The sequence below is a fragment of the Arabidopsis thaliana genome, chromosome 2 (assembly GCF_000001735.4).
Source record: "Arabidopsis thaliana chromosome 2, partial sequence".
NCBI lineage: Eukaryota > Viridiplantae > Streptophyta > Magnoliopsida > Brassicales > Brassicaceae > Arabidopsis > Arabidopsis thaliana.
The window spans coordinates 10,689,523-10,711,378 of NC_003071.7; the positions used below are offsets into that span (position 1 = coordinate 10,689,523).

Genomic DNA, 21,856 nt, shown 5'->3' on the forward strand with positions numbered 1-21,856 from the left:
GCTATATAGTTCTTTTCGAGTTGTTTCGGCCACTCGAGTTTTGGTTGGTAATTTGATTAATGTTTCAAAATACTATGTGTATATATATATATTCAGGGTATTTTTGATTATTAAAAAAAAAATTCTCTACTTTTATGCATACTATTCAGTGTTAGGCCAATTTTATATATTTATATTAAATTGGTTAAAATTATAAAGATTGTGTTATGTTGATATGTCAAGTTATGTTTTCACTCGTACATTATCTATCATAACATTAAATATTCAGGCATAATATACTATACTATCATATTCATATCAACTTTTTTTTTTTTCAATCTTTGATTGTAGGGTGAAAGACGAATTTGTGGGTTATAAAACAAAAGCTCAAATTTCACTATGACCCGCAGCAGAAAGTTCTTAACGAAAAAGATGTTGACCGAGAAAATGAATGAAGCGAGCCAAGATGAAGACAATGTTGCATTGTCGAACACCAAAGAAACGGAGAAGAAGCAGAGGAAGCGGAAGAAGGATTGCGAGGAAAAGAATAAGAAGAAGCGAAAGAAGGATTGCGAGGAAAAGCATGAGACGAAGGAAATGGAGTTAGCGTGGAAACCTGAGGATTGTGCTAAGCCATTAGGCGAAGTGAGTAAGGTTACTGGGAAGGGAAAAAAGAAAAAAAGTCATTTCAAAACATTCACGTTTCGAGGCAACCAATATGCGCTGGTGAGTTTCGTTTTACGTTTTGATTTATTACTTTAAAGGCTTTGACATATTAATTTTTAAAACTGGTTTGCAAAAAAAATCAAAATACACAAACCTATATATGTGGACATGGCTGGTCCAAAAATAATAAAAACATGGCGAATTTAATATTTATTGTCTTTCTAATATGTTTTTTTTCATTTCAATTATAATAATATCAAATTCGAACTTTATAAACTTAGAAGCTATTTCAAAAAAAAAAAAAAAAACTTACAAACTATTTGATAATGAGTTATATGCAAAACAATAATTTTCTATATGTGTGAAACGACTAAAATTATATGGATAGCCAAAAGATTTATTTTTTCCTTCATTTGTGTAGTTTTTTCAATTGCATTACCATTTACATTATATATCTTTTTTTTCCCCATAGGAGGATTCAGTGCAATTGGTTCCAGACGACCCAAACAGCAAGCCCTATTGTGCCATTATAAAGGTTAGTGAAAAGAACAAAAAAAAAAATTGATATGATTTTTAGTTTTTACCTTATCATTTGATCAAATTATTTGTTGGACAGGATATTTATATACCAAACAAAGAAAAATACGTGAAACTTGCAGTCCATTGGTTTTATCGTCCAGAGGATGTGGATAAAAAACATGTTGGAAAATGGGAATCCAAAGATTCAAGAAACCTGTTCTACAGTTTCCATCGTGATGAGGTGTTTGCTGAATCTGTGAAGCACAAGTGTGTTGTGAATTTCGTGCCGGAAAATAAGCAAATCCCAAACCGTAGAGAGCATCCTTGCTTCATCGTGCAAAATGTTTATGATTTTGTTAAGAAGAAGGTGAGGAAGTTCACTGATAAGAACTTTGACGTGCACCAAAAGAATGAGATTGATCGTCTTGTGGCAAAGACGAGTTTACGCCTTGGTGATCTTCCTGACATTGAGAAAGACCAAGTGACTAAGACTTCAAAGGGTAAAAGAACTGTTCAGAGAAAGAGTCCTAAAACCAGTACGGTTTATAAGTCGATCTTGGAGGATTTTGATTTGTTAACCGGTGATTCGGATCGTGACAAGCGATTGGGGGAGCTCCTGGAAGCAGTTAAGCACGAGTGTCGTACAAGTAAGAAGAAAGGGGCTCGTGATGATGATTCTTACTGGCCAGATGATGTTGTTCCGGTGGTTCGAGCTCTTGAGCATGTCTTTTATGATTCTATGGCAGAAGATATGTCAAAGTATCATCACAAGTTGGAGATTCTGGTTGATGAACTCAAGGTTAGTTTAATTCCTTTCACTCATCCATCCTATATTTTTATTTTTGTTTTGCATGTTCTTGATTTCTATTTATTTTTTTGTTAATGCATGTTCTCCTGAAACCCTAAACTTTGAAAAATATTTCATTTTAAAATATGAAGTTTTATTCGTATTGAAATTGATGTTTAATGTTTTTACTTCACATATAAAAAAATACTTATAGGAGTTCAATTTGTACATCATCCCTTCGGAAAAAATTCATTATGTAATTTGGTGTTACTTGAAAAGTAATTTCATTATGTAATTTATAGGAATTTAGTATATCATCTCTGAGATATATGATAATATATTTTACTATAATTACCTTAATTCACATCGATTACATGAAGATCTACGCTAATAATCTTGTTTATTATTGGAGAATAATAGAAATTGGTTGATGTGTTCTCAGTTTGTTGCAATTAGTGTTTAATTGTGATCTCTTATTGTATGTTTGCAGACGTCACGACTGTTAGCTAGACGACTTCTCGATGGTGAATTAAAACCTGAACAAGTGGTAAAGATGACACGCTATGAGCTAACGGTAATCTCTTTCATTCACAAATTTTCTTCACATTAATTTTTGTACAAAAATCTCTAATGTTGTTATTTATTTGGTCTACAATATCACGGCTTAACCTCATATTATATTGGATTTCTTCTAGTAAAATTAAGGGAATGTTTCCGAGCCAATACCACAAAACCTGAATTTTAATGTTTATTAATTAGCTCATAAACTGCTTTATTATTAATCACATCTCAAGTGTTTTTGAAATGTTAAAGTGACTATGGTTAGCTTTTTTGTTTCCCGACATCAGCGTGGTTTCACTTTCGATGACATAACGGCCGACTTGGAAGAGCCAATAATGAGGAACGATGCTCCATCCACCTCCAACAATGTTGAGCAAAATGAAGATTAAAGAAGATACTAAACCTTCAAATAATATATTTTAATAATATCTTGTTCCAATCTTTTTGTTTTTGTTTTTGTTTTCCTTGAGTTTTCTGTCAAGGTATGATGCAGAATTGCAGATCATAACCATTTATTTCATGAATTATTATCTCAAACTTCAATTATTAAAGTTTAATAATTTCTATAGTGTCATATTTGTAACATGGGTTGGCATGTATTCAATTGAACTATGGAATACAAAATTTTGGTTTAGTAATGCACGATTTTGTAAAGGTTTAGTTTCAGTAAAGGTTGTCTAAAATGATTTAAAAGCATGTACTTTTCTAAAATGTTTACACATCCTAGTATAGAAATCTTTTTAATATTCTAAAACACATAAAACACGAGGCAACAAGTGTGAAGAAGACACTAACATGAGATCAGCTAATCGAAAGAAGCATTAAGTTTCCAAAGTGTTTCCTTTGTCCTTTGGAGAGATTGTGTTGCGCATCTCACGATCAATGAACTTGAAAGTGGTGAGGTGTGGCAACGATTGGTGTTGAAGAATTTCTTTACAGTTCAGTTTTCCTATGTTGAAAATTTTCAGTTCTTATAACAAAAGACTAAAAACCTTTTACTGGGGCCTCCTTCACATACCTTTATATGTAAGTCCGTCCATGGCCATAATAGCGTTACGTATAATTTAATGCAACAACCAGATTGTTGGCTGATCGGCACCGACCTGAGATGTATCCTCTTCTATTCTTTCATCAATGACATATTATTTTACTGGCCTATAAGAAATTAAAAAAAATATATAACGAGATATGTTACATACTTACATGTGACCGTTTTTACACTTGGTTCACATCATTTATCAATAGAATATAATAAGGGTATATGCCAATACCAAATAGGAGATTTAAATAACACTTTTAAGTTGCCACATTACATCATATATGAAACTATATAAGAAAGAAATGACTAAGGTTTACCTGATCGAAGAGATCTTACTTCTTAGGTTCCGTTACGATAACTAAGAAATGCCATTTTTGTTACAAATATATGTGGCATATAGTTAACATGTTGCTAAGTAAAACATATATATACACCAAATCTACTTGCGAGGGCGGAGAGAAATACGAAAATTAATCCTCTCATGATTGAAATCAAGTTTGAAGAATGATGGAGCCGACACTTTTGTTCTTTATGCCAAGATCCATGATTTTGAATTCAATTGAGAATTTTCCCCTCATGTAACCAAATAATCTCCCTCTAGATTTCATAATGTCGTTTTCAAAACTATATAAAGAGTTGGAGGGTCCAAAGAGGAATTTGGGAACCAATTGAGAATAGTGGACCAGCTTATATATTGCAAAAATATCATTAGTCACAACGTCTATACACTGAAACACATAAATATAATGTCTATGTCAATACATCTATGTAAGAACAGTCGTGTCGAGTGAATATCTAATATGTTTCTATTTTGTCGTATACACTTAAATTATAATATCAATTAATAAATATTCACGTCTCCTTCAAAATATTCCATACTCATTCATACTATAACACTGTCTCCATCTCTTATACACACAAAAAAAAAGTTTAGCATGTGCTCTAAGAAGATATGATATTTATACAATAAGAAAACTTCAAACTATATATACGAATTATAGATCTCTACTTTATCATTATCTCTCGTACCTAGATCGTAGATCAAAAGTGGGGTTTTAATGAAACCAATTAAGTAATGTAACCAATTGTGGACGTACGTTGCGTGGCATCCATCCTACCACAAATAAAGTGTCGGAGTATTCAAATTTCAAACCCTAATTAGAAAATAAAACCTATAGGTTACAAATAAATGACACTAATGGGTGTGATGTATACTTGTAGTTTAAGAAAGAAAGAAAAAATACCAAGGGGGTGGTGAGCGTAGTGGTAATGCAAAGGGTTGGTTCCCTTGTGCCCCGGATTTCAATTCTCCTTTGGGACGGAGAGACATTCGGGATAGGAGAGGATCGGATGTTCTAGAGTCTCTAAAATCGCCTAATTATAACAATCTATGTTGACCTTAATATCATTTAACCTAAGCACAGAAATACTTCCCTTGAATCAAACATTACGTGTACATGAACTACAACTTTTTTGGTTTTCCAAGATTCGTCTTTTACGTTAGCCCGACAAGTAGAAAAATTAAATAAACAACGTACAGAAATGGTTGTCGGTTCTTCGCAAATCCCACGAGTGTGCAACGAACATTGGTATAAGAAAAGTGGTAGTAATATTTTAAAGGACACAACTATATGCACGATTCACGAGTGGACCAATGCATGCTTAATTAATGCAGAAGATGGATCTCTCTCTCTTTTCTTTGATAAAAACAAAAAATGAAATATATATGTTTGATGGCAATATTGTAACTTACCGATATTGGGGTCTTAGAAATTACATGAAGAAATATATAAAAACTTATTGATGCATGTGAAGATCCAAATCCGACTCAATTACTATATCTTCCTCGTAATTAAACTTGATGCCACTGTCACTGACCTAACCTTGGATAGAAAGTTAACAACCATTTATGGTTCTAACCTGAAGTTAAAAACTTACATAGTATGAAACAACTAAATAACAATAGCCTTTATAAAAAAAAAATCAAAACTAGAAAACTTTTCATTGTAATCAGTGGATAACTATATTTTAGTTTTTAAATTCTGACTAAAATACTCTTATGCTACAAAAATTTTAAAATAAACGTGGTGGTAATACTTTAGATATTTCCTAGTAACAAATTTTATTGGAAATGATTAAGCTCTTTGATACAAACTTTGTTTCTTGGATTCAGAAAGTTAAGCTCTTTGAGAAATGCTGTGAAGTAGTAACAAAGTCATGTGGCAAATTAGCTCTCTTCACAATCCTCTTCATGTTACTCTGTAAACTCTGTTGCACTAACTGCTTCACTGCTTTTCTCTCATCCGTCATCCTAAGATCATGACCTCTCTCTCTTCCCAATGAAGAAGTTCCGTAAATCGGAGCTGAGACTTGCTTCCCTTTATCCACCACTCTCAAACACTCTAGTACCCTCGAGGCTCGCTTTTGCGCCAATGGACTTCCTACAAGTGTTAGTTCAAGCAATGAAGATTCAATACCCGCTTCAATCATCGCATTACGATCTCCATAACCTTTATGAGCCATTAACATAAGGATGTAAACCGCTTTCTCTTGACATTTTATTGAATCATTCCAGTTCAATACATCTACCAATATGGGAAACGCTTCAACCACCTCCCCGATCGCTTTCCTTCCTTCGGGGACTGATACTACATTGGTTAAGATGGCGAGAATCCTCTCGCTCACTTCCATGTCTCCCAACGTGTTCAAGAGAAAAGGAATCAGATCGGTTTCGAGTATGAAGGAAACGTTTTGGTGATATATTGAAAGGTTGTAAAGAGCTCGAAGAGCGTCTTCTCTAGCTTGTGAGCTGCTAGTTTCCTCGAAGTTTTTAAGCGTTTTCACTAGAAAGATGATTGCACCCGAGGAACCGATGATCGGTTTGTTGGAATCCAACGCGCTTAACCCTAGGAAATTAGCGACAATAGCCTCCGCGATTGCTTGATTAGGAGGTTTTGATGACTCAACTAGCTTTAACATTTTGTGAACAACACCTGCTTTTACAATGGCTGCTTTGTTCCTGAAATTCAGAGAATTTAAACATATGTCATTGAAACAAATGATTGAATTTAATGCTTGGAACTTTTTCAGATTCTTGGGTTCAGAAAAACATGTAACTAAAACAGATCAAAACCAAGGAAAAGTATTGAAAGTGACATATCTAAAGATAACTATTAAACTCTATCTATCATTTCACCTAAAAAAAGTAAACCAACAACAAAAAAAACATTCACAAATAAAATTCACAAAACCTAATGAGAGATTTGAAATGCAAGAGAAACATGCAATGCAAAGGAAACAAAACTCAAAATCTACTTGAAGAAACTTACACATCATTGCCGATTCCGAGGTTGAGAAGAGCGTAAAGCGAAGCGATTAGCGCATCTTCGCTTTGTGACTCGTCGTCGATCATACTAACCAACGGCGGGATCGCACCAAGCATCGCAAGTGTTACTCTCGCCTCTATATCATCTTTTGCTAACAACCTAACCTCACTAGCCGCCGCTATTTTCTTCTCCGCCGCCTCCGCCTCCGCCTCCGCCTCCGCTTGTAAATCTTTAACAACACGTTTTAGAATCTCAAGTGTTTCCTCCTTCTTCTTGGTCTCTACACCACTCTCAATCACTGCTAAGTTTAACAGATCGCTGAGCTTCTCCGGTTTCCTCATTGAATCCTCTCCGATGATTGTCGATTTCGAACAACCTTCGTCGTCTTCTTCTCGGAGTTCACGTCGGTAACGAGAGCTACCGCCGCAACTAATGGCGTCGAAGATGATCCTGCGCAATGACGATCCGGAGAAGGTGTTTCCGGATAAAGAGGAAGAAGAAGCGGAGGGAATACGATGGAGAATGAGAGGATCAACATTGTTCCGGTGACACTTCGCCATTATCGCCGATCAGTTCTATAGAGCTTGAGGAAGCAAGAAAGAGAGAGGGAGAGAGAAAAGAGTTTGTTCTGTTTGGAAGCGAAAACAGAGGAACCAAAATGATTTTAAAGAGATTTATCGAATATTTTACAAAAACAATATTGTGGAGATCTAGAGAATATTTAATTTTAAGATTGAGAATTTAGAAGTTTCACATTTATATATAGTCGGGTTTTGGGTAGTTTTGACGAACATAACGAACGTATATCAAAATTAGTTCAATCATTCAAATAGTAAAAATATAGCTAAATTTTGATTATAATTTGTAGGCTCATTTCGCAATTTCAAAAGTACAATTCTAAGAAAACGATAATTGTTTAGACTCCATGTACCAGGTTGTTTCCCTCATTGCATGACACGACCGACATTTCTCAGTCCCTAACTAATACTTTATCACTAGTAAGAATACTAACTCGTTTAAATATCAGACACACGAATTAATAAGAAACTTACTTAAGAATAAACAAATACTTCAATGTCGGAAGCTATTAAAGAGAAGGATCCGAATATCCGATTCAATTCTAGCGACATGAGAACGTGGTTAAAAAAATTATTATTCCAAGTCAAAAACGTTTCTTCAATTTTGATTTTGTAAGATTTGTAATCTCCTTACTTGAAAATCAGATCTGTGACAAATTCTAATAGTACCACATTGGTACGTGAGTCCTTAAAAGCTCCATAAAGTTCATAATTTCAAATGCTAACGGAGGAATAAGTCGGTGTGTTCCCATTTACTTTTGTCGGCAAAAGATAATCCTCAAAACATTACATTCCGTACGAGTTAGAAGAGAGAGCAACACTAAAGTACGAATCTACAAAAGACAGAACAAAAGAGTTATAAACGCTAAACCCCGAATCGTCTAATTTTGTTTGTGCAATTAAGCGGCCATTTCTTCAGCTGAAGCATTACTCTCAAGCTTCTTGATAACCAATTTGTTGTCACTAGCCAAGTGGTCAACATCGACAAGAACGGTATCTTCTTCTGCAAAATCTCCTTTCAAAATCCCGACAGCGATCTCATTCTCCACCATCTGTTGAATCACTCGCTTCACCGGCCTTGCCCCGTAGTTAGGGTCAAAGCCAAGCTGAGCAAGGAGATCCACTGCCTCTTTGGTATACTGAAGTTTGATTTTCTTCTGTTCCAAGCTATTCTTCACCCGTCTCATCTGCACATTACACAAATGTAATAACATGAAGCTAATGTCTTTAGAAGAACAAAGATTCTGAAAAAACAAAGTGGGTTTAAAAGGGTTAGTTACCTGTAACTCTACGATTTTGGAGATTTCGTTAGAATCCAGCGGCTGGAAAACTATGTACTCGTCAATTCTGTTCATGAACTCAGGCCTGAAATTTTGTCTTGCTAACTCCACAACTTGCCGCTTCATTATCTCATAAACTGCTTCTTTGCTGTCTTCATTGTTGCGGAGGGTCTCAAGTATGTGGTGAGATCCTATATTCGACGTCATAATTACAACACAGTTTTTGAAACTTACGGTCCTTCCTTGAGAATCAGTTATTCTTCCATCGTCTAGCAGTTGTAGCAAGATATTAAAGACATCAGGGTGGGCTTTCTCGATCTCATCAAACAGAACCACCGAGTAAGGTCTCCTGCGAACAACTTCAGTTAACTGCCCACCTTCTTCATAACCGACATAGCCAGGTGGTGCACCAACAAGCCGTGAGACTGAGTGTTTTTCCATGTACTCACTCATATCGACCCTCACTATTGCATTTTCAGTGTTAAAAAGGTATCCCGCTAGAGCCTTGGCAAGCTCGGTCTTACCAACACCTGTTGGACCCATGAACATGAAACTAGCTATTGGGCGGTTAGGATCAGAAAGACCAGCCCTTGAACGTCGGATAGCATCTGCTACTGATTTTACAGCCATGTCTTGACCAATAACTCTATGGTGGAGCACTTCTTCCAACATCACTAACTTCTCTCTCTCTGATTGCTGAAGATTAGATAGTGGAATACCAGTCCACTTGCTTACTATTTCTGCTATGTCAAGATCGGTAACCACTTCTCGGAGTAGTGACTGTCCAAACTGTCGGAAATTCGTGAGATTCTTCTCAGCTTCTTCTAATTGGCGTTGGAGGGACAAAAGTGTTCCATACTTCAGCTCAGCAGCTCGGTTTAGATCATATTCACGTTCAGCAGATTCAATTTCGAGGTTAACTCGATCAATCTGTAAAACATAGAACATAGAAAATGTTACGGAGGACATTAACGTCGACATATACCAACAACGAAAGCAACCACCACAAGTACTACCACTAAAAGTACGAATTTAGAACAAGAAACTGCAGTGTGTCTTGTATAAAATTATTTTTATGAGACGTTAAGTCGAAAAGGCATAGTGATTGAGAAAGATTTTACCTCTTCCTTAAACGAACGTATTTTTGTCATGAGCGACTTTTCTTTCTCCCATTGGACATTGAGTTCTTTCTGTTTCTGTTTGAGCGTGGACAGATCATTCTCAATCTTCTGTAGCCGTTCTTTAGATGCTTTATCAGTATCATTTTTAAGAGAAAGCTTTTCCATCTCCAATTTGATCACAGCTCTATCTATTCCATCTAGTTCAGTTGGTTTAGAAGTGATCTCCATCTTCAGCTTTGCACCAGCTTCGTCAACAAGATCAATAGCTGAAAAAAGAACATTCATCTTAGAAAAAAATACTATGGTCAAACACTTCCCAAAGAAAACTGGTTGTAATCAGGGAAAGTGCAAGTCCAATGTCCATACCTTTGTCTGGCAGAAAGCGTTCGGTGATGTAGCGGTCTGCAAGAACTGCTGCTGAAACAAGGGCACTATCTGATATAGTAACGCCATGGTGTAACTCGTACCGCTCTCTTAACCCACGAAGAATCGAGATTGTATCTTCAACAGAGGGCTGAACACATAACACTTGTTGAAACCTACGCTCTAGAGCTGGGTCTTTCTCTATATATTTGCGGTATTCGGTCAGTGTAGTTGCACCAATGCATCTCAGTTCACCTCGTCCAAGCATTGGTTTCAAGAGGTTGCTTGCATCCATTGCTCCATCCATAGCTCCTAAATAAGAGTAAATAGCAGCCAATTCGTTAGTTTCACCTTACCAATAACAAAGTACTAAAGTGAGTCAAAAGAAACAAGATTAACAATATTAGTAGATCTTTCAATAAAATTTTCCATCTCCAATTTAACCATTTATTTGGCGATGCAATGTTCTTCTACTCAGCCACATTTTAACCATTTATTATGCATATGTACATGTATCGTGTATAAAAAAGATCATCAATGTTTAAAGTATGTGGATAAAATGAAAAAGGTACCTGCACCAACAACAGTGTGGATCTCATCAATAAACAAGATTGTTTGCCCATTGGAAGCAGATACTTCCTTCATTACTGCTTTCAACCTCTCCTCAAAATCTCCTCGAAATTTGGCACCAGCAAGAAGTGAACCCATGTCGAGAGATATCAACTACATGATAGAGAAACCAAGCCAAACATGTTAGAATCTTCCTCCAGCCTTTCTACGAGAAAACTGTGGTCCATTAAACAAAACAGTCCAAGGCCAAAAAGAACAAGAAGAAAACTGAAGCAATTTACTGGAATGAACCTTTCGATTCATGAGAGGTTCAGGGACATCTCCTCGCACAATTCGTTGAGCCAACCTGAAAAGATTAAAATTTGGCAGAGTAAGAACATAATATTTGATAAAGAAAAGAAAAACAAGGGATATAACTACAAGTCTTACCCCTCTGCAATTGCAGTTTTCCCTACACCAGGTTCACCAATAATAACCGGATTGTTTTTTGTTCTCCTACATAATATCTGGATGCAACGCCTAATTTCATCATCCCGCCCAATGACAGGATCCAGCTTCCCTCGTCTAGCCATCTCAGTTAAATCATTTCCATACTTTTCAAGTGCTTGATATTTGCTTTCAGGATCTACATGTGTATTAGCAAAACGTGATGAGAGTAGGCAAATGTCACCAACACACGTCTTACATCTACTTACCAATGTTCACGAATTCAATGTAGAACATAAGAATAAAACCATCATTATTTTTCCAGTCAAGTCTTTGATTGTCACAAGTAGCATATATAAAACATCATCTACACAGTGTACTAGCTATATTCGAAGTAACTTACTCCGATCAGTTACTCGTTGATCACCGCGTACATCTTTAATAGCATCCTTTAGCACTTGAATATCAAGTTTCATGTCCCTGAAAAACTCTTGTCCAAACCTTGTATCTGAATAATAAGCCAACAAAAAGTGCTCCACGGATACATAACTATCCAACATATCTTTCTTATGCCTCTTTGCATTTTCTAATATAACACTAAGAGATGACCCTAGTCTCTGACCACTTGCATCACTAACCTGCAACATCACAACAACTTAAATTGACCTGCAAAATTATGTTCTGATACACAGAAAAAGAGAGATTAAGCGCAACACCGTACCGTTGGTTGTTTAGATATGAACAAGTCTGTAGCTTGAAGAACAGAGGAATTGTCAATTCCAGCTTTAGTGAAAATCTTTCTAGCCATACCATCTTTTTGCTCAAGAAGAGCTTTCATCAAATGTTCAGATTCCACAATCTGTTGTTTCGATTCACGAGCCGCGTCAAAGGCGTTGATAAGCCCTTCCCATGCCATCTCCGTAAACTCATTTTGATTAACCTATTATCACTAAACCATAAAATTAACAGTTCCAAGTTCACAATTGAGCAACTAACACTGAAATCGAGCACGAACCTGAGCTGTGGTAGTACAAAAGCGTCGCGGAGAAGAAAGAGGGAAGAGTTGACCATGAGTAGTAGTCGCATGAGTGATAGAAGAGTTATTGATTTTTCCGATGAATGAATTTGTTGGCCGGCCAATAGAGGTGTAGTGAGGAGAGGAAGAGAGAGAGCGAGAACGGAGGAGAGGAGAGGGTCTCGAGAGAGTGTATTGAGCTTTGATGGCTGACGAAACAGACTTTGATAATCTCCTTAGCGCCATGTGAGTAAGAAGATTGAAGGAAATGAGGGTTTTTGGTTTAGGGTTATGAAGGAGGAGGAAGAAGACGACGGAGGTTTTTTACATGGAGACAAGCGTAAGCTTGGAGAAGAGGGAAAAAGAAGTTTGTAGAAGAAAGTCATTTCATCGAGAAGTTTCCAGTGATGATCCACCACTGGGTTTTTCTATAGGCAGGCTAATACCTAAACCGATTTTCGGTTCAGTTTAGCAATTTGAGTCTTTTGGTATAGTAGTAAACCAAGTTGCATTTGTTTTATTAATTCTAGTTTTGCTCGAAAACCTCCCTTTTTTTGTAATATGTTTAAGAAAATTTTGCTTGTTTCATTATATTTCACAACAAATCAATTTATTATCAATACATATATATGTATTATTCTTTATTCATTATTCATGACATGAACAGATTAAGTATTACATGAACATATTGAGTATTACATATATTCACCCGTGAATATATTTACCCATTATTCACTGACATCAAATGAAAAGCATTCATTAAGACATTAACAGACATAGAAAATCATTCAGGCACCAACTAAAGTTAGTTGGTATCACCAAAATAAAGTTAGTTGGTATCACCAAAATAAAGTTTCTTCATAGTAGCCATCTCACGCTTGAATTCAACCATTGCGTCTCGTGGCAACTTCATGATCACTTTAACTCCACCTTCCATTGATGGATCCGATTTTGAAGGTTTCAAGATCATCCCTACGTGCACTGTGCTCTCCCGCTGGGTCAATGGTCGTAAATTCACTGGCTCATTCCAACCGAAATCCATTGATCCGAACCAACCAATATTCCTCCAATCCGTCAAGAAAAATAATCCATCGCTTACCCCTTCGAACATTGAATCATCTCTCATCAATCTCTCCGTGTTCTTTAGCTCTTCCTCGATATACCCTTTTTCATAGGCTGTTTTCTTGGCTTTCTTCACACGATTCGCGATGTTAGAGATTGATGATTCTTCGAGTTCTCTCACAGTTAGCTCGACGTAGACGTCTATGTAAGCGTTACCGTAGTATCCTTTAGGAAGTGGTGGGTCCAAAACATGTCGGATTCCAACAGCCACGCCGAGGACAGTGATCCCGTCAGGGTTTAGTTTTAGGGCTCGAGATCTTAATTTCCATATGTATGAACTAAGTACTTCATAAGTAGTGAAACTCTCTTTAAGGTACTCACATTCTTTCATCATAGAGTCTTTAAGCCTTTTTATATCCCCAGCACGAATGTTTATTGTCTCTGTGACCTGTTGGATAATAAATAAATAAAAATCATTAACCTAATTATTACAAAAATAAATATTTGCAAGATCTTCTAATAAGCTAAATCATCACTTAATATGATATTAATAGCTGAATCATTACTTTAATTATATGATATTAATTTGATACGGAGAGAGTATAAAATAAGCTTGACAAAATGACATACGACATCAGTAGTTGGCAAATATGCTGAGGTGGCCAAAAAACCATCAATATGGCTACCGGGCACTTTGCCTGGTTTATTGTCAATTTTTCCGACCAGCCGCTCTCTCTGCCACACTGACTTCACCGATGGCTCAGTCTTTCCTGCAGCCAACTCGGTCAAGGCATGGATGATCTGAGCCACACCGTATCCATCACACACAGCGTGTGTCAATGCGGTGCCAATGGTGAATCCTCCACAGGCAAACTTGGTAACCTACAAAAGAAACAAAGTGAACAATATATTATCTTGATTATGTATTGATAATATATTCAATGTTATAATATTTTGGAAATCTATAACTTTCAATACATCTAGAAAATGAAAACATACCTGCAAAGCTAGAGGGTGATAACAAACGTTGCTCTCGTAGTCGATTTCGATTTCAGGTACAAGCCGCAAAGCAACTTGGTCATCGAGGTTTTCGATATAGTTCAGAGAGGAGAGGTCTAGAGTTGATGTAGCGACTTCAAATGGAACTCCCTCACCCAGATAAACCAACTGGAGCTTTCCATTACTCTCACTTCTCATCAGCTTGCCCGAAAGAGGGTAGTAATGCACAAGAAGTTCGGACAAAGCCTTCCTAAGCAAAGAGACAGGATCATCTAGGTTCTTTCCATTGGCTTTGAAAACGTAAATCGTTGCATACATAACTTCATTGAAAGGATCGTTGTCTAAAGTGGAGAGGGAAAGAGTTTCACAATGAGTGTGTTTTGAGGGTTTAACAAGCTCAACTGGTTTCTTTTCAAGTAATAGAGGAAGGATTGGTTTTCTTTGGTTTGCCATCTCTTACCAATGTTAGAATGTATAATGTAAGATCTTCTAACCTCGCGATGCTGTTTATATATAGTGAAGGCTTCATGCCTCCTGTATTTAACGTAATAGTAGGATGTAACAAGTTAGAAGTGAATAAACTATAATGATATATATTGTAAAATAATTTTGTTTTTTGATATCCCAGCTGGTTAAGCCAAAGTAAAATATTTTGAAATCGATAGAATAATATATTGTCATGAACTTCTAAGTAAAACGTGTATATATAAAATATTAATCATCTCTATATACCCTAATTTATAAACGTATCGTTTTCACACGGATAGTATAATACATGATTCACATTATTGCGAATACATGAATAGTTAATAACAACATCTAATTTAATATGTCGTTTTCACATGAATTAACTTGATATAGCGTCAGCTAAACGAACTTTTCATTGTTGAAAAATATTATATTGTCTCTTGCTTAACACTATCAATTATCTAATTTTATTTTATTTTGGAAAACCCATTAGTTATCTAAGTTAAGACTACAAAACTGATAGTTTATAGATCATTGAGTTTAATTGAATTATATATAGGTTGATTTTAAGAGAAATTGTTCTTTAAATTAAACACTACTCCCTCTATTTCACAAAGAGGTCGGTTTTGAGTTTTTTTTTCAAAAACAATATTGTTTTACATTTTCAATGCATCTTTTGTAACTAATTTTCAGATTTATCTCTTGTCTAAAACCAAAAAAAAATCTTTTTATTTAAGTCATTATGATATATTAAATATTAGTATGTTTGTACATTTAAATAATTTTTTTAATATATGTGAAATGTGTCAAAATAACTGTTTATGAAAAGAGGGAGTATTACTTTATGGGTTAATTAATTTTTTCTCCTAAAAATATTTATTTATAGAGATTTATTGTATATATAGTCTTATCCAATGACACTAAAAATTATTCAAAAAAATTTGATTATTAATATTTTATATAGTTTAAGACAATTAGTTACCTATTGTCTTAAACTAGTTATAATAGTTTGTTGTAAACCATTAGTAATATGTTATCACAAAAAAACATAACATAAATAAAATGAAACTATAAAATAAAAAATGGTGGAATAAGGTATTGTAATTTTATTAAATAAATTATTGTAAATAGTAAAAATTATGTAGGTGTTAAATAATGATGTGGAATAGAGAAAAAAATGATGTAGAGTATTAAAAGAAAAAAAAATGGATGTTGTAAATTGGTCTTCCTACATAATAACAGATTTTGTTATAAAAGTCGCATTACTATATTATCATCTGCATGACCCAGAGGACAGCTGGTGTAAGAGAGCCGTTGATATGATTTATCCGTTCGTCGTTGGTCTTCCACTGACTCTATATAGCCATGCATGGGACGATTTTGGGTTTTAAAATTAGAATGTTGTTATGTGATTTTTTCTTTTACATTTCAAAAGTAATATGTGAAACCATAAAACTGGATCAAAGATAATAATAATAAAAAGAATTAGGGTTGTGGTTTTTTTTGTGAAGAAGTTGTCCTATAAATGTAAAACCAGTCGAAATGGTTTATTTTACAAACCTTTAAAACATTTCCCAATATTTTAACTATTATCATCAAATTATATTTTAAAATTCAAAAATATTCTATGATTGAATAATATAGTATATACTATTTTCATGCAAATCAATGCAGAAATAATTGAATACACATTCATGATCTAACCAAACATATTGATCCGGTATCCCTTGCTGAGAACTCTTTCAGATCCACGGAGAGAAACGTGACTTCACCCCTATTGGCGGAAGCAATTGCCCTCCTTCGTGCCCTTAACCAAGCTGTAGATCTTGGCTTTAAACACCTTCATGTAGCTTCAGATTCGCTTCAGCTAATCAAAGCACTCAATTCGGAGCTCCAACCAAAGGAACTTTATGGGATTCTCCACGACATCTCACTTATTTCTCTCTCTTTTGATGAACTTCACTTTTGTTTTGTGAAACGTGAATTGAATTGCAAAGCTGATGGGTTAGCTAAAGCAGCTTTGCATTCACTCTCAATTGTACCGGTTCCCAATTAATGCAAACCAACATTTTCGACAAAAAAAAAAAAAAAAAAAAAACAAACATATTGATCCTACTTACTTAGAGTTATAAACTATATTCTGAATATTATTAGTTCAATGAAAGGACAATAAATAACTAATATAACAACTCAAAGATCCACTACTAAATAGATTAACAGCTTACTAATTCTTAAAATTCTCTAAAATCCCAAAATAAATAAAATTCTCTACACAATATTCGAAGGAAGAGTGTTATATATACATGTTACAAGGCATCAATATTTAGAAACCGTCGGCTGCATGGAAATAGCCATCCTCGAATCTAATTGTAAATTGTGCATGTGAGTTTTTTTTCAAATCCATTAAAATTTCTGACTAAACATTTTTTTTTTTTTGGTTAAATTTGATAGCAAATAAAAAGACTTTGAATACTCAGATGTAACTATTCTGAAAAGTTTTGAAATAATTAATGAGAAGAATTTTTAAAAAATAAAAAGAATTAGAAGAGAGCAGAAAAAGAAAAATACAAATATAGCTTAGGCTATGGAAGTATGGATGGAAATGAATTTGTCGCAAACAGTTTTACGAATAGTAGAACAGTTCTGTGGCAACTGCGTTCCATCCAGATTTAGTAAATGGAACTTTGTAAGTATGAATTTTACGACTAAACAAATGTTTTTAGACATGATAACAAATACAAATTTAGTAGTCAAAGTGGTCTAACCATTACTCTATAGTCTATAAAAAGAAAAAAAAATATGACACACAAAATATTATTGGAGGCAAGAATCTTTTGCTTACACAGATAATCTTTTGTGGATCTGACACATGCATATATAGCCAAGAACTTCCAATGCACCTCAGACTTATAAATTGAAAAATTAGAAACGAACAAGATAATCAAAACCATATCATGGTGGTTAGGGAATACATTCAGTACCAACTACGATTTCATCGAGTTAGAGACAAAGAAGATATCTCGGTAGTTATGCAATAAATATTATTAATGAATATATACAATAAGTTATGGAATATTATTTTTAATGAATATATACAATAAGTTTAATTGATTTAATTAAAGTGACAACTAACAAGATATATAGTATTTGATTAGGTATAGTTTTCTCAAAATGTAACGTGAAACTTCTTGTCGTATGTCTATTATGGATTAAGGTAGTAGATAGATTTGCATGAATTTGAATTATGACAATACATGTTTCAACCATGTGGTTCAAAAGTAAGGGTGGGCAAAACAAATCATAACTCAAAAAACCGAACCAAACTTAACCGAAATAAATGATTTAGTTTGGTTATGAGTTAGCCTAAAAACTACTAGATTATCAATTTTAGTAAGGTTTTGGTTAATGTTTGATTTGGTTAAAATCTGTAAAACCGAATGTTTTTTTTGGTTTTGAAGAAAATTTCGGATGATCAAATATAGTTATATTTTTCAGTTTCTATTGTGTTTAAGAATATTTTTTTTATTGGGCTTATAATTTTGAAATTCTATTCTTTGAATTATTTGGGTATATAAACTAAATTTCTATTCTACTCTTTAAATTATTTACAGATTGATTGATATATTATTTATATTCTACGTTTTACTTTTAAAGTTCTATTATGCAGTAAACAAGTATATATATTTTTGTATAAAATATGAAATAACCTTAAAAAACACAAACAAAACAAAAACCAATCCGAACACAAATACATATAATTTTTATACAGTTTTATTTATTATAAAATCAATAAACAGTAAACATCGTAAAATCCAAACCAAATTATATCGATCTCTATATGATTTTAGTTTTTGTAAAAAAAAAACTGAACCTAATCCCACCCCTAAGTTATTTAACTATATTAATAATTTAATAGTTTGTAAGAGATAGAACATATATTATGTAAGAAGCTAAGAAATATAATAGTGAAATCTTTAAAAATCGTTGTTTAACAGTTGTTGATAATTTATGTGTCTAAAAGGAACAAGTTTTTGTCCTTATACTGGTTGGTAGTTGAAACACGTGTAATACACTGGGATATGCATTAATAATATGCTTTTATCCTTTGTTTAAAAAATTACTAAGCGTTAATCACATACCGTGTATGAATTTAGCGATTAATAGAAAAATCGGATTAAAATAGAAGATTAATAAGAATTATTTTAGAGTTATTTTGATGTTTTTCAAACATATTAATCTAATATTTTTTTCAAAATTATAATAAATACATAAAACTCTATTCTTAAGACAAAAGTTTATGTTTTTATTAAACTTTTTGTAAAACATCACAAATTTTAAAACTAAATGATTGAATAACAAAAAGAAAAATTGTTTTATACTTACAATCTAAAAAAAGTTAGGATATGCAAGATTAGGCGGAGATTAATTGGAAATAAATCAGATTAAACGAAAAATAATAAAATAACTAACTTTTTAAGGGATTAGTCATTAGTCGAGGCAAATAGAATGAGTCTAGTGATTAAACCGAGATTAATCGGACTAAGCGGGGATTTTTAGAACAAGACTTTTATCTATGTGATTATGATCATACATTTGGTTGGTGATTATAATCAAATGTCCACATGTTAGGATATTCAAAAAGTGTATAATTTTTTTCATATATGTTCAGCGTGTGGTAGACTTCATCATATGATAACTCTCTACTCTATATCGATAATGGATGTGCTTTTCATTGGATTGAATATCTCGAGTCAAAATTCACTCCCCAAAATTTACAATATAAATAACTTATTGATAATTTCAACAAATTTATGATAGAAAAATTTACGATAACCACCATATTCCAAAATACTTATTTTCATGAAATTAATCTTCCACAAATAGCATAACAAATTTAAAATCATGGAACAGACCCGGCATTGTTTTGTTTAACTCAGTGGCCACGAACAATGTACTAATTATCAGTCCCTATATGATCCACTTCATATAGAGATTTATGAAGCCTAGGAATGATATTGACTTCAAGAGGGGTGGCTTTGTGATTGACCAATCCATTGCTCTCGGTCATGTCCACATCTTGACTCGATGGTCTTGCCAAGTCAAAGCTGTGCAAAAACCTGACTAGGAGATAGTGCACCATCCTCATACCTAGGGGGATTGCGGGGCATGACCTTCGTCCCAACCCAAATGGAAAAAACTTGTAACTCTGCCCGCCAACATCCAATTCTCTATTAGATGTCAAGAATCTCTCTGGCTCGAACTGTTCGGGGTTCGACCAAACATTTGGATCCCTGTGAATCTTCCATGCACTCACCATCAATTGTGTCCCTGAATAGTTAAATGAACTATGTATATTAGAGATGATAACATTCATTCTGATCATATTTGTTGAACTTTTTTTTATTTTTTTAATACCAGAAGGTTATGAACCAAAACCCATAATCCCTCTACTCCGGAAACCACAACTTATAATATTAGTTTCGTCTAAAACGTCACTCGAACATGTGATCTCTAAGCTTCGCGTAGGATCTTTACCAGTTGAACTAACGACATTTGGTAATATGGTAATATTTGTTGAACTTTAATCTCAAGATTAATTGGTAATGTAGCCTTTGATTACCTGCAGGTACATGACATTTGCAAAATGCAATGTCGAAATCTTCCACCACAGCTCTGTAAGCAACGAGAGGGACTGGTGGGTATAGACGAAATGTCTCCTTGACAATGGCTTGGAGGTAAACCAAATCTTTGATGTCTAACTCTTCCACAACTCTCTCCTTTCCAATTTTGCTGTCCAGCTCCTCCTGAGCTTTCCTCAAGACATGCGGGTTGTTCAAGAGCAAGGATACCGCCCAAACCAGAACCACAATGGCCGTCTCGCTCCCTGCCAATACCAAGTTCTTGCACCAAAAAATGTTCACAAATATAAATTTCTTGATTATAAATAAACTTACAAATGTATTAAAATTTTATATTATAGTTTATGTATATAGGTCTTACGAGGCAGAGGGCTTTAATTTTCGTGTGAGTATCACTCAAACCAGGAATCTTGTCTTGTCCCAATATCTTAATGAGTATATCCAAGTAGTCATTTTCACTCCTACCGTGATCACTCCTCTTGTTCTTGTGTTCTTCAATCCAACCTTCAGCAACTTTATCCAACCCTTTAGCCGTTCTCTTCATTCCTCTCTTGGTCTTCCAATCAAGAAAACCTAGAACTGGTGCCACATCGGACAACAAAAATAGTGCGAAGTAATCCAAAAACTCCCGAATCAGCTTCCCGCATCTCCTAGCTTCTTTCACTTCGCAGTTCGGGTTTTCACCAAAGTATCTCTTCCCCGAGACCATCATCAATGAGATGTTCGCAGTTAGATCTATGAACTCTTGCTTCATGTCCACCAAGACTCCTTCTTTAGGCTTACCTCTTTTCTCCCATCTAACGTATAAGGCTCTAAATGCCAAGTCAGCCTCACGTGCTCTACTAACCATGTGCATATCAACCCCGGATGTCGAGAAAAGCTCGGATACTGCAATCTTCCGTATCTCTCTCCAGTAAAGACCGTAAGGACTAAACGTCAAGAACGAGTCGTTGTAGCCTAGAAGCTTAGACGCAGTAAGTTCTGGTCGTTCTAGGAGCTTGTCGTGGACCGTGTAAATCTCTTTGGCCACTTCTTTGCTGTTTATGATCATGACTTTGATAGAGCCAAGCTTTGCCATGAACACCGGTCCATACACGTCAGCCATTGCCCCAAACGTAACGTGAGTCGGGTTTACGGTGTCAAATAAATGTAAATGACCGAGCAATGGCCATGCTCCGGGGACCATAGGTGCTGTACTCTTCTTGTTCTTGGGACGAAGCCGAGACTTAATTAAGATTAAAACAGGGAAGATGAAGAGAGCAGAGAGAAGAAAAAGCATGATTAGATCCATGTATGGCTGATTTGATTTGTGTTTGATCTACTTACTAATTGGGTCTTTATTATATATAAGCGGTTCACCTAACTCCTACATTATTTTCTAAATTTTAGTTTATGAATAATTCTGCAAAATGTTTTTTTTTTTTAAATCTAATGGTGATAGTATACTCGTACATTCAC

The 21,856-nt window shown here is 34.6% G+C and overlaps 5 protein-coding genes and 1 long non-coding RNA gene across 7 annotated transcripts; 1 reads left to right on the top strand and 5 right to left on the bottom strand.

Moving 5' to 3' along the window:
• Nucleotides 1-411: 411 nt before the first annotated feature.
• On the top strand, nucleotides 412-2,047 carry AT2G25120 (Bromo-adjacent homology (BAH) domain-containing protein; the record flags this gene model as incomplete). Its single annotated transcript, NM_128069.1, has 3 exons — nucleotides 412-705; nucleotides 1,118-1,180; nucleotides 1,262-2,047. 3 exons carry the CDS (start codon nucleotides 412-414, stop codon nucleotides 2,045-2,047), a joined length of 1,143 nt encoding a protein of 380 aa, NP_180084.1.
• Nucleotides 2,048-2,665: 618 nt separating this feature from the next.
• Nucleotides 2,666-2,870, bottom strand: AT2G08115. Its single transcript, NR_140283.1, has one exon. It is a non-coding gene; the product is annotated as an other RNA (long non-coding RNA).
• A 2,678-nt stretch (nucleotides 2,871-5,548) lies between these two features.
• Nucleotides 5,549-7,653, bottom strand: AT2G25130 (ARM repeat superfamily protein). Its single transcript, NM_128070.5, has 2 exons — nucleotides 6,881-7,653; nucleotides 5,549-6,570 (listed from the first exon to the last, which is right to left on the bottom strand). The coding sequence occupies exons 1-2, from the start codon at nucleotides 7,435-7,437 to the stop codon at nucleotides 5,721-5,723; spliced, it is 1,407 nt and encodes a 468-aa protein (NP_180085.1). The 5' UTR covers nucleotides 7,438-7,653; the 3' UTR covers nucleotides 5,549-5,720.
• A 453-nt stretch (nucleotides 7,654-8,106) lies between these two features.
• On the bottom strand, nucleotides 8,107-12,681 carry CLPB4 (casein lytic proteinase B4). The gene is made up of 10 exons (NM_128071.3): nucleotides 12,231-12,681; nucleotides 11,937-12,155; nucleotides 11,619-11,853; nucleotides 11,219-11,414; nucleotides 11,081-11,135; nucleotides 10,792-10,942; nucleotides 10,223-10,531; nucleotides 9,857-10,122; nucleotides 8,736-9,665; nucleotides 8,107-8,642 (listed from the first exon to the last, which is right to left on the bottom strand). Exons 1-10 carry the CDS (start codon nucleotides 12,474-12,476, stop codon nucleotides 8,355-8,357), a joined length of 2,895 nt encoding a protein of 964 aa, NP_565586.1. The 5' UTR covers nucleotides 12,477-12,681; the 3' UTR covers nucleotides 8,107-8,354.
• A 137-nt stretch (nucleotides 12,682-12,818) lies between these two features.
• Nucleotides 12,819-15,303, bottom strand: AT2G25150 (HXXXD-type acyl-transferase family protein). Its single transcript, NM_128072.3, has 3 exons — nucleotides 14,292-15,303; nucleotides 13,923-14,174; nucleotides 12,819-13,740 (listed from the first exon to the last, which is right to left on the bottom strand). Exons 1-3 carry the CDS (start codon nucleotides 14,742-14,744, stop codon nucleotides 13,060-13,062), a joined length of 1,386 nt encoding a protein of 461 aa, NP_180087.1. The 5' UTR covers nucleotides 14,745-15,303; the 3' UTR covers nucleotides 12,819-13,059.
• A 4,167-nt stretch (nucleotides 15,304-19,470) lies between these two features.
• CYP82F1 (cytochrome P450, family 82, subfamily F, polypeptide 1) lies at nucleotides 19,471-21,759 on the bottom strand. 2 transcript variants are annotated; one of them, NM_128073.3, is made up of 3 exons: nucleotides 20,760-21,759; nucleotides 20,380-20,659; nucleotides 19,471-20,087 (listed from the first exon to the last, which is right to left on the bottom strand). In NM_128073.3, exons 1-3 carry the CDS (start codon nucleotides 21,687-21,689, stop codon nucleotides 19,714-19,716), a joined length of 1,584 nt encoding a protein of 527 aa, NP_180088.1. In that variant the 5' UTR covers nucleotides 21,690-21,759; the 3' UTR covers nucleotides 19,471-19,713. The 2 variants fall into 2 exon arrangements, with proteins under 2 accessions (NP_180088.1, NP_001325244.1); NM_001335975.1 differs by having other exon boundaries at nucleotides 20,175-20,659.
• Between the last annotated feature and the right edge of the window lie 97 nt (nucleotides 21,760-21,856).

What these genes read in the sequence shown, in the direction of transcription:
- AT2G25130 (NM_128070.5), bottom strand. Translation starts at nt 7,437, where the DNA reads ATGGCGAAGTGTCACCGGAACAATGTTGATCCTCTCATTCTCCATCGT. An exon ending in CTCGGAATCGGCAATGATGT is followed by an intron (nt 6,571 to 6,880) that starts GTAAGTTTCTTC and finishes TCTGAATTTCAG; the next exon opens with GAACAAAGCAGCCATTGTAA.
- CLPB4 (NM_128071.3), bottom strand. Translation starts at nt 12,476, where the DNA reads ATGGCGCTAAGGAGATTATCAAAGTCTGTTTCGTCAGCCATCAAAGCT. An exon ending in AAAACTGCAATTGCAGAGGG is followed by an intron (nt 11,136 to 11,218) that starts GTAAGACTTGTA and finishes TAATCTTTTCAG; the next exon opens with GTTGGCTCAACGAATTGTGC. An exon ending in ACGCTTTCTGCCAGACAAAG is followed by an intron (nt 10,123 to 10,222) that starts GTATGGACATTG and finishes TTCTTTTTTCAG; the next exon opens with CTATTGATCTTGTTGACGAA.
- AT2G25150 (NM_128072.3), bottom strand. Translation starts at nt 14,744, where the DNA reads ATGGCAAACCAAAGAAAACCAATCCTTCCTCTATTACTTGAAAAGAAA. An exon ending in ATCACCCTCTAGCTTTGCAG is followed by an intron (nt 14,175 to 14,291) that starts GTATGTTTTCAT and finishes TTTCTTTTGTAG; the next exon opens with GTTACCAAGTTTGCCTGTGG. An exon ending in ATTTGCCAACTACTGATGTC is followed by an intron (nt 13,741 to 13,922) that starts GTATGTCATTTT and finishes ATTATCCAACAG; the next exon opens with GTCACAGAGACAATAAACAT.
- CYP82F1 (NM_128073.3), bottom strand. Translation starts at nt 21,689, where the DNA reads ATGGATCTAATCATGCTTTTTCTTCTCTCTGCTCTCTTCATCTTCCCT. An exon ending in AAATTAAAGCCCTCTGCCTC is followed by an intron (nt 20,660 to 20,759) that starts GTAAGACCTATA and finishes TTTTGGTGCAAG; the next exon opens with AACTTGGTATTGGCAGGGAG. An exon ending in CAAATGTCATGTACCTGCAG is followed by an intron (nt 20,088 to 20,379) that starts GTAATCAAAGGC and finishes TTAACTATTCAG; the next exon opens with GGACACAATTGATGGTGAGT.